This window comes from Pieris napi, chromosome 4 (genome assembly GCF_905475465.1).
Source record: "Pieris napi chromosome 4, ilPieNapi1.2, whole genome shotgun sequence".
In the NCBI taxonomy this organism is placed as follows: Eukaryota; Metazoa; Arthropoda; class Insecta; order Lepidoptera; family Pieridae; genus Pieris; species Pieris napi.
The window spans coordinates 11,131,922-11,143,071 of record NC_062237.1 but is presented as its reverse complement, the minus strand read 5'-3'; the positions used below and the strand labels follow the sequence as shown (position 1 = coordinate 11,143,071).

Sequence of the window (11,150 nt, the reverse complement as noted above, 5' to 3'; positions counted from 1 at the left end):
TATAATGTGAGGCTTTTCTGGATTATGGATATTCATACAGCGTTTGTTTGTATGATATATTTATTGTCATTTAATATCGAATTTTATGAAAATTTCGACTGTATGTCGACTCGATAGAGCACTTTTAGCCCAGTGGCTTGCCACTCCTGAGGTAGTAGGTTCGATCCCCGGCTGTGTGCACCAATGGACTTTCTTTCTATGTGCACATTTAACATTCGCTCGAACGGTGAAGAAAAACGGAGTGAGGAAACCGCCTTAGAACCAAGATGTCGACGGCGTTATTTGACAAATGATCATTCAATCATCAAACAGATTTAGAAATCCCAGAAAATGCAGACCTAAAAAGGTTGTAGCGCCATTGATTTTTTTATTTTATTTACTTCGTCTCAACGCACAAAAAGATGTATGATAATTAAAACTGAATCAATAATATACGATGCGCTACACCCCTTAAGGCCGTTTCTCCACTGCTCCGGTCCGGCAAACGTTAATTACCGATCCGATTTAGAAATTCACAACTCTCCACTACTTCTTCATCCGGTTTTTAACGATCCGATAACTTGCTAGATCGGAACGCGGTGTTTTATCGGTCCAAGTATATCTAAGAGGTTATAAATTATTATTCACAGGTTATTTCTAGTTGCTTTAATTTGAAAGAATCTGGATAACCTGGACCAAACCAAATTAAGTTGCTATTTATTTATATTTTTATACCATAGTATTAGTGAACTATTTAATTTTATTAAGTAGATTATAATATTTTAAGATAGACAATATAAAAAGTAATAAACTTGCCAGGGCAATAAAATATTCAGAATTTAGAACGTTTTAATTATAATTTAGTAAGTAAATGGGTTTTAGTTAATATAAGTGTTGCATGATAAATATGCTTTTTCTCGTCCCTACCACAGTTGATTCGAAGAGATTCTAAACCATTAATAACAAAAATTTATAATAACTATAACAATGATACTAAAAATTATATTACAATTTATGAAATTCTGTAATAATCTTAGTGGTAATAAGGTAAAATGAAATAATTGTATTATTTGTATTCAAGTCTGTGATTTTAAAAGCCTTTTGTTAAACTTTATCTAATTTAACTTTATTTAACCAATTTCTGTAAAGTTAGTTGCATATAGATAATTTTTCGAAAAATAAGGTCATAAAGAAGTTTCACTTCTAACGTGTGTACACTAGTACACGCACATTTTTAAATCGGGAAGAATATCGGTCTCGCAAGTGCGTTATCGCCCTTTTAAGAATTGGTTTGCTCTATTCTTTAAGGAACCTAAGATTATTTAATAATATAACATTTCGAGTGATTTATAGTTGAAATCTAAGAGAAGTTTAAAAGACAAGTTCTTGCGTACTGTGTTAGAATAATATAATATACAAAGTATGAAAGTACCGACTGCAGCGCCACTGCCGGGCTGATTTGTAATTCTAAACCATCTCAGGCGCCATCCAAACATATACTAAAAATTCATTCAAATCGGTCCAGTCGTTTAAGAGGAGTTCGGTAACTTACACACGTACAATTGAGTTATATATATAAAGATATTCACTAATATTCTTAATGCCTACACCAGGTTCAAGATATGCGTGCGGCTGTCAGTAACGATGGGTGTGAGTTGGATATGGGAAGTGATTAGTTTCCTGGTACCAGCTGCTGATGAGTTTGCCCTGTACCTTGACCTGTATAATGGCTGCATTGGATTCTTGATCTTCCTCATCTTCGTTTGCAATAGACGCAAACTAGCTCACCTCAAAGCAAGGTAAATTTATTTATTGCAGCAAGCAAGAAAAAATCTGGAGTGGAGTATCTATTTCCACCGATTTCTGGCCAGTCTATTATTACAGTGGACAGTTTTGAGTCTGTCACTTGATGAGTCTATCTGGTCGGTGAACGGTCACGTGGTCTTTTGCCTTCTATATTTCTATCCACCATCAGTTTCTCCAAGTTATCATCTGTGCATGGGCGTAATATGAGATGATTCGTTGGTGTCGAATGGAAGACAGGAAATTTCATATGCGGGGTTGGGTCAAAATGTATTGGTGTTTATTATTAAATAGGCCCGAATTCTGGATGAGACTGACTGATGTTGACTGAGAACTGAGAAGTATATACTAGTTACGACCATATATTTGAAATTTGGCAGATCTAAAGAGGAGATGTCCTTAGGCCCAAACCCATATCCAGATTCACTTGTCTGTTACTTAGTAGAAGGTAGTTGAAATTAAATTCTTTAGCTATCTAGGGGCAGGGAAGACGCAGCGCCCCTTTGATACAAAGGGAACTGAAATGGGGAAAATGGTGAATATTTTCAATGAAAAAAATAACTACAATTAAAAAAGTGCAATCATTAGGTTGGAATTTATGAGATCAATCAACTCATGTGCGATGTCTATCGAACGAAACGGGGACTTCCCCGTTTCTTGTTTTCGGTGGTTGGAGTTTTTCGCGTGTGCGTCTATTACTGACTACTTCCCTTTAATAGCCCAGAGCCCCACAAATTCACGATCCGCCCTTGTATCAAGGTCAATTAATTAATTTTCCTGTCTGAAAAGGCTTTAGTATTTTGTTATTGACGTTTATGTTCTGTGTTCTTCTAGATTTCAATCATGGCGTCAACCGAAATCTTTCAATCAGAATACGAGTAACGATTCGCAAGCTGTGGCGATGAAGAGATTGGACAACTCTTTAAGCACTGTCGAGTTTTAGAAATAAGTTTTGACTGATTTACTTACATTTTAAGTTTTATTACTTTAAATATTATACCATGGCCAATTTTGTCTTATTTGATGCTGCACACGAACCAGAGAAACATATATAAAAACCCTCATAGCTATTGTAATAACGGCTTTAGTCGTCTCATCGAATTGACAAGAATTAATAAATTAATCTAAAATAATACATAAAAATATAAGCAAACTAAAAACTACTAAACTATCTAATAGTTAAAAAAGAAGCATTAATTATGACATGGGAATCCTACGTAGCGCCCATTACGCGAGCCCTCTGACATTGAGTGTTCATGGTTGACGGTATCACATCAGAAGACGTTCACTGCGTAACAGGCCGATATCGGCCTGCCGCGGTACTTAAGCTGGTGCGGACGAAGTAATCTATGTCCCTCTCACTGGTGCAAAACCTATTATTACCTATTATCCTACCTATTATCTCCTATTATCTCAGGTGTTTGTAAGAATTCGACAGGGACAAATATATTTTTCAGCTTGCGGTCAAAATTTTAGGTGTTCCCTATCAAAACATAACGGCAGGGTTTTATCGACCTACCACGCACTGGCGGAAATATCATTGGGGGCGTATTTTGGCCTGCCGCCGCACCAGATGAAGAATTATGATTTTACTTGCCGCAGTGAACGTGTTAAAATAAAAACTTACCTCTGTACATCAGCCTGCGCTTAGCAATTCCGAGAGAAGTACAGAAATGAGATAATTATCTGCTTACGATAAAATAATAAAACCAATTCATCTGTCATCGTTTTTATTCGTAGAGTATTAATAACTCTTTAGATTATTTAACAATTAAGATAAACCTGAACTAATATTCGTTCTAAATGTTCGTATATTCCGTGCTAAGATTGTGCTGTCGCTGTTTCCAGCATTCTAAGCAAGAAATGGTCTCTGTTCACCTGAGAACTGCCTATGTAAGTTTGGATCTCGATACACATTTGCTGGGGTTTCTTGACTTATAGTCGATTCTAGAGTAATGTTTGCTGTCATTGATCTTTTTGGAAGTCTAGCACGTCTGAAGCTTTTGTATCTGAAACAAATTTTTATTATGGAAGAGAAATGAAAAGTTTATTACACATAATATATAAGGATTTTTAGTTAAAAGACAAAGTGCTATCTTTCTTATATGTCCTATATTGTAAAGAATGCTTGATAAGTTAGACAACGGCAAAGAGAGCACTCAGTGTAAACAAATATTATGAATGTGTTAATGTTTCGGCAATCACTGCCTTCATTTAACAAGAAGTTTTTTATATACAAAAGGGTTACAACGGGCAGAAGGCTAAGTGATGTTAAGTGACACCGCCGCCCATAGACAGTCAATGACGAAGGGCCTGCAAATGCAAAGGCCGGCCTTTTGAGAATCGGTACTCTTTTCTTAAATAAGCCTCTGTCGACTTACGTAAGTGGAAGTTACTATGATTGACAGTTGTAGTTGTTCATTGTTCAGGCATTTTAGCCTAAAATAAAAACACTTACCTGTTCTTTAGTTTATTCAAAATAGACTTCTTCCAGATGAAAATGAAAAATATAGTAATCCCTATAAGGAAGTTGTAAGCGTCTGAGATGTACCAAATCTTAAGATAAGGGTAAAATGAACTGACAACTTCAAGTAACCAATTAATTCCCATTATTGCTGATAACTTCAAATACACTGTGAATCTGGAAAGGAAGCGTTTCGATACAAAGTGTACTTTTAGAATTTTAAACATTCGAGAAATTAACTCTTCTTTAACTCTTTTGGATCCAACAGGCATCGCTAGAGTCGATGGCAAACGGCTGGATCCATTGGAGGATGGGACGAGGTTAAGCTAAAATATAAGTATGTCCTGCATTTATTCCCTTGATGTGTCCCAGATGTTTGAAGACTCTTGGGTTTCAAGAGTGCATAGGCGTTGATTAAAGATGTATGTTGGTGACTGGTCAATAGTACTACCACCTGAAGCTATCCTCGCTCAACGAATAGGTATCGCAATACAGCGAGGAAATGCTGCCAGCGTTCAAAGGAGTCTCTTGAGTGGCACAGGCACTAATTAAAGATTTAAGAGCTGGTGCTTTTCTCAGTCAACGAATAAGTATAGCAAAATAGCGAGGAAATGCTTCCAGGATTAAAAATTATTATTCCAGGATTAAATTATAATTGCCACGCTGCCCACAGGGGTCAAACATTTGTAATATGTTTTAATTTTATATTTATTCATTTTTATTTATTATTACTCATATTATCAAGAAACAAAACATAAATCACACATTTTCATCTGAATGTTGATAATTAGAATACATAGTTACCAATAATTACAGTAGGTACTTGGGTTATAAGGCTGATGTTCCGAAACGTGGCTTTTCTTAGTATGCTCTTTTCTTAATTTCACCCTAAATATTATTGCCTTTCAAACAGAAATATAATGTTTTTGGCCTACATATAAGCGTAATTATCTTTGACTTGGTATTTTAGGGCAAGATTGAGAGTCGAGAGAGAAGATCGGAGAAGTATGAATGCCGTATCATATCATCACATATTAAGTGTTCGTTTGGCAGCACGACGCTGTTCGATGGTTTCCATTTACTACATTATTTATTTTCTATAACAAGTATTTGATTCGTTTTAACATTTAAGACATTTTAAACGATTTTTTTATATAATACGGGGCAAACGGGCACTGGCTGACCTGGTGTTACGTGATACCGCCGCGCTGTCCTTAGATACTTACATTGTCAAAGGGCTCGCAAGTGCGTGCATTTACCTACCTCCGTTTCTGTGATCGGTGAGCTGCCGGGTTACCAGCAGCTGGAGAGTTGAGCACTTGAGTGCCTCGCCTTAATCGCCACACGTTGAATGTCGTCATGCCGAAAAACACCCAGTTTCCAGAAATCATTATCAGCATAGGAAAGTACAAGTATACTAACTTTTGCCCATCTAAAAATCGAAATGCAAATGTGATTTTTACAATATTTTGTAGAACTGATGGTTTTGATCTAGCATCTCATTTATACGTTCGACTCAAAAATTATTGGACTTTGGCATTTCCTACCCTTAGTGTTCCTCAATTAATATTTAGTTACTTTATGGTTTTCTTTGATATATTTAGATAGTTGGATTAAAATGAATTTATTGTTTCCAATCCAAAACTTAACGTACTTAATTAATTTAATGGCGTAAAAAGGATTATATTTAGCAAGTAGGTCATTATAAGCTGTCAATCTTTCGCAATAATTAAAATAAATATTTTAGGCATAGCATACATAATAAAACGAGTGTTTAATTAGTAATAATACTAAACAAGTGAGTCTATTGTTAAGGCGGCCAAGCTTCAGGTATATATAGGCACCAAAAGAAGAAGAAGAAGAATATTAAATTAAACTTGTGAGTAAGTTTTTTATACAATTTAGATTACATTTTTATATGACTTTATTAAATATTTCTGCCGACTTCAATGTTCCTTTCCAACCACATTTCTGTGGAACCTCAACGTGTGAAATAACCAGGTCTCGTAATTTATGTATATAAGTAATTATACCTTGTAAGAAACATCCATTTTCCGGTACAAGAGGCTTGACAATCCACGGCTGGTCACTCAGATCTGCTTCATTTACCTTCATAAATGCTAAAGTCATTGCTAAGGGAACTCCCCAAGCATAAATACAGTACATACAAAACTTGAAGTTTTCTCCTCTGCGATGGATTGGACGAGCTTTCGCGTAGCCCCTGAATGAAGGAAATGCGTAAGTTGTACAAAAATCACACAGAAATAAGACTTTAATCGATGTAAAAATGTTTTGTTAATGTTGTGTGTTCGTCAGTCAAACTGTGTAAAAATGAATAGTTACGTTTTTCTTCCATCTCAAAGATTAATTTATTGCAAATGTATTTATTATATATATGGGCGGATGCCCTTCATTATTAGAATCAGCCATGTCTTAATAATTTTAATGTTGGTCACCAAACTCAAAATCTATTTACTATTCATTAGGAAATCTCTTAAACAAGCACTTTCAATTAGTTTTGTAACAAAAAGACACCAGATTATTTAGAACAAAAGCGATTCGTCGCAGACGTGGTGCGCTCGCCGTTGACGTTCGAAACACTCCAAACGATTTCAACATGGCCGCGCTGACCATCGATACGACGCTCCGCCAGACTTGACAACTGTCAAATCTCGTTCCAATATTTGCAGTATTTCTTAACATGGCGCTAGGAATGCGCCGTCACGGCCGGACTGACTTTCGACCGTCCTCGGGCGCATCAGATTGCAGTCCTGTAACAGTGACACAATCAATCGGACAGGTGTCAGTAAATCTACCCGCTCGCCCAACCTGACAAGCTATGACTACTAGACGTAATGCTACTGTCATACAACTATGACTATCAGAATAAAAAAAGCGTGTGTCCTTTCGACCACTCATGGACCGGACGGCACATTTTTCTAATCACTTAACAAACATTACACTCTTTATCTAACAAACATACTCACAGTATCAATTTGGACCGGACGAGTGTGTCCTTTCGACCAGCCACTCGTGCATGGACCGGACGACACTGTCCCTTCGACCAATTAACACCTAAGATTGGACCGGACGGGTGTGTCCTTTCGACCAGCCACTCGTGCATGGACCGGACGACACTGTCCCTTCGACCAATGAACACTTAAGATTGGACCGGATGAATGTGTCCCTTCGACCAGCCGCTATAAGCTACGTGGCCCGGACGACATTATCCTTTCGACCAATGAACACTTACGGTTGGACCGGATGAATGTGTCCCTTCAACCAGCCGCTATCAGCTGCGTGGCCCGGACGACATTATCCTTTCGACCAACGAACACTTAAGGTTGGACCGGATGAATGTGTCCCTACGACCAGCCGCTATCAGCTGCATGGCCCGGACGACATTATCCTTTCGACCACCTTCACACACACACACACACACCACGTTATTCAATGACTCATCTCACTAATCGTGCCAACATAGTTAAGTAAACTTCAGCGCTTACAGATTACACATACCTATAAGTTACGGACTGTCTTGCTCTGCGTGAATTCGGACCTCATGCTCAAAGATTTCGCGATCTGAAATGTTACTTAGGGTATCAGACTCCGCTGTAAGCGTGTCTGATCCTGCGGACAGTGTATCGGAGCCTGCAGTCAATATATATCACAAACATTCGGTCTGTCGAGGTGACTATTATCGAGTTCAACATCGTTCGGCGCCGTCATGGCCTCTTCTTCAGTCATCAAACTAGTAGATATTTCAACTAACCCGTCATGACCCCGAGGTACTGGACGCAAGTTCTCGTGCGCGTATTTGAAAGTACGATGTGAACCGGTTATGCTTTTCAACTCGTAACGGTCATTATCTAATACTGCGATTATTACATAAGGACCCCTAAACTTCCTATCTAACTTGGTTTGGTTGCGTTTACAACTTTTGATGAATACGAAATCGCCTTTAGAAAATGGCTTGATAGTAGCTCGACCCTGGTTAAATCGTAAAGTATCGGATGCGGCTGCCCTTTGTATGTTAAGACACGCATCTTGCCTAGCTGACTCTACGTCAATTCGCTGTTCTTGTTCTGAATCTGGACTTGAACACCTAATTCTCGACATACCTAGAGATTGAGAACGGATACCGAACATGAGTTCAGTTGGCGTAAATTTGGTGACTGTAGACCTAGTACTATTAAGCGCTAATTGCACATTACCTAACTCGTCACGCCACGCTTTATTGGGATCGTTTTCGATAATCGTTAGCAAACTTTTCAAAGTGCGCATCACACGCTCGACTTGCCCGTTTGCCTTGCTGGAGCCAGTTGCGATAAAATGCAGCTTAATGTTATGTTCTGAACAAAAGTTCTTGAAATACTGGCTAACGTAACACCTGCCTTGATCAGCTATTATGCGCTTAGGTGCTCCAAAAAGGCAAACGGCACTTTTAACGGCTTGAACCGCACTAGCTGCGTCTAATGATGAGGTGTGCTCTAATAATACGTATTTAGTGAACGCATCAATAATTACTGAACAATATTCCTTACGGTCACTTTTTCCACTTAGTTTGCCGGTGAAGTCTATATGAATCGTGTGCCACGGTACCGGAGCTTTTGGAATAGAATGTAGCTGCACAGGCTGAGCACCTGAGGGACCTTTTGATGCCTTGCAGACAATGCAAGAGTCAATAAATTTTCTAACGCACTTGGACATCTGAGGGAACCAGTACTGTTCGTACAGTTTGTCCAGTGTTTTGTCACCACCCAGATGTTGTAACTCGTTATGAACGTGATTAATCAAAGTCCATATTAGGGAGCGAGGGACGACTGGCAGCCATGATATAATCTTGTTTCTTACAACCTTCCTATAAAGAATGCCATTCCTAACGTCATATGTCTGACCAACCGTTTCAGGAAAATCGTTATTATTGTGCTTGTTGATCAAGTCTTGGACCTCTGCATCACGTTTCTGTTCTACAGAAAGCCAACCCTGATGTAATTCTACAAAATTTACTATCTGAATTGTAGGTTTTGAAGAGACTTGTGACTCGGAAATTAAGCTATTGGGGTCCGGCAGGGGATTTCTAGAAAGGTAATCCGCGTGTTCCATGCCACGACCTTCGCGATATATGATATCGAAATCGTAGGCTTGTAAAAATGCCCACCAGCGATGAACACGTGGGGTTAGGTCAGTTTTAGATTTCGATGCTTTTAATGAGTTACAGTCCGTGAAAACCTTGAAACGTCGGCCGTATAAATAATGCCGGAAGTGTTCTACCGCTCGTACGACTGCCAGCGTTTCCAGTTCATATGAGTGGTAGCGGGACTCTACTTCAGAGGTTCGTCGGCTAAAGTATTCTACAACATGGGGCAGGTCTTTCTTTTTCTGTATTAAGATCGCCTCATATCCCTCCAAGCTAGCGTCGCAACGGGTAAGTCCGGGTTAAAGATCATCAGAACTGGTTCGGAGGTAAGCATCTGTATAATGGTATTACGGATATGGGCGTCGTTGAACAGTTTTATGGGGTAGACCCCTATCAATCAATTTCTAACTCTCCTGTGTTCACGCGTTTACGGGGAACACTATCCACAAAACTGCTAGCATATTTGTCTAATAGTCTAATAAGGGCATCTCTATCATCAGCTGCCAAATCCGTATCTATCCGAGTAAAGTATGGCTGTGTAACAATCGCCTCACAAACATTAACTTCAAATTATCATTATTAATTTTGACGCTCACACCGTTTTCTAAAATGTCCCTACCTATTATAACAGGGTCCGTAAAACATGAGTCTGGTACTACATGAAATGTCAAGAGTTTTATAAAATTTTCAAAATTAACCTCACTCGAAATCTGTGACGTAGATTTTATTTCATCACCACCAATGCCCGCAAGATACACAAGATCATTGCGCACAGTACTTGGGAACTTAGTATAATAGCTCTCTTTTATCAACGAGCAAGACAATCCGCTATCAAACAAAAAGAAAGGAGACTGACTCACCAGATGACATCCTCAAGGTGCCCCTCGACAGCCACTGTTCGCAGATATTGACCTATTACCTTGCAGTAGATCCACCACCTTTTTCCTTTTCTTTACAAATTGTTGCTATGTGTCCAACTTGACCGCATATATAACAGGTTACGGTAGAAGTTTTCTCGGGGGCACGTGTTGCAGTTGACGGATCTTGCTGCTTAGTCATCCAAGAAGAATCTTCTCAAAGACGCTTGCCGGTGTCCGAGGATTCCACAAAAATGATATTTACCAGGAAATCTTGCGTCCACAATTCTAGGTCGCTTGAAATCAGGCTCTTGGATTTCAGTAACCCCCGATCTTCGCTTTAGGGAAATGCCTCTTAAGATTCTAAACAACTGAGGTTTAATAGTGACAGTATATGCGTTTAGCTCACGGCATATCAAATCATCCTTCTGACATAAGACCGATATGACGTATCCAGTTATAAAATCTTGACATTCGGGTTTTAGGTATAGTTTTGATCATATTCCATAAGCGCAGGCCACTCTGCTGCAGTTTCTTTTGTTCAAATTTGAAAACGCAATATTTCATCAAAGAAGTCTTGAAATAATTTTGGTTTACAAAATCTAGCCATTAAACTTTGTTTTACATTCTCCCATGTCAGCTCATACAAATTTAACTTGCTCAAGAAAGCTGCGCGCCCTTTCAGTACACTGCTAAGAGCTAGAGAAATCTACGCCCTCTAAATGTTTAGTCAGTACTTTAAGCTCTGTAATTAAGACCAACCTTCTGTATCCGCGTCTGCGTCTACCGGATTAAACTCTACGAATTTCACTGAACTATACTGGGCGTTAGCAGTTGCCACCGGTGGTTGCGTTGTCGCTAACATCCGAGTAAGTAAAATTTCCATATTACTTAACAACTTCAAGGC

The 11,150-nt window shown here is 38.7% G+C and overlaps 1 protein-coding gene and 1 long non-coding RNA gene across 4 annotated transcripts in view; one reads left to right on the top strand and one right to left on the bottom strand.

Annotated features, from left to right (window-relative positions):
- LOC125048621 (G-protein coupled receptor Mth2-like) overlaps positions 1–11,150 on the bottom strand; it is an 87,408-nt gene that overhangs the window by 73,806 nt on the left and 2,452 nt on the right. For 2 of the 3 annotated variants that reach the window (XM_047647390.1, XM_047647389.1), the window contains exons 3-4: positions 6,280–6,467; positions 5,510–5,678 (exon numbers count right to left, since the gene is read on the bottom strand). In XM_047647390.1, the coding sequence (XP_047503346.1) occupies positions 5,510–5,678; positions 6,280–6,467 (357 nt within the window). Of the gene's footprint in view, positions 1–3,495; positions 3,792–4,240; positions 4,424–5,509; positions 5,679–6,279; positions 6,468–11,150 lie in introns of those variants that run through there. The other variant, XM_047647388.1, reaches the window with a different exon arrangement.
- LOC125048622 lies at positions 1,275–2,791 on the top strand. Its single transcript, XR_007116848.1, has 2 exons — positions 1,275–1,778; positions 2,617–2,791. It is a non-coding gene; the product is annotated as an uncharacterized LOC125048622 (long non-coding RNA).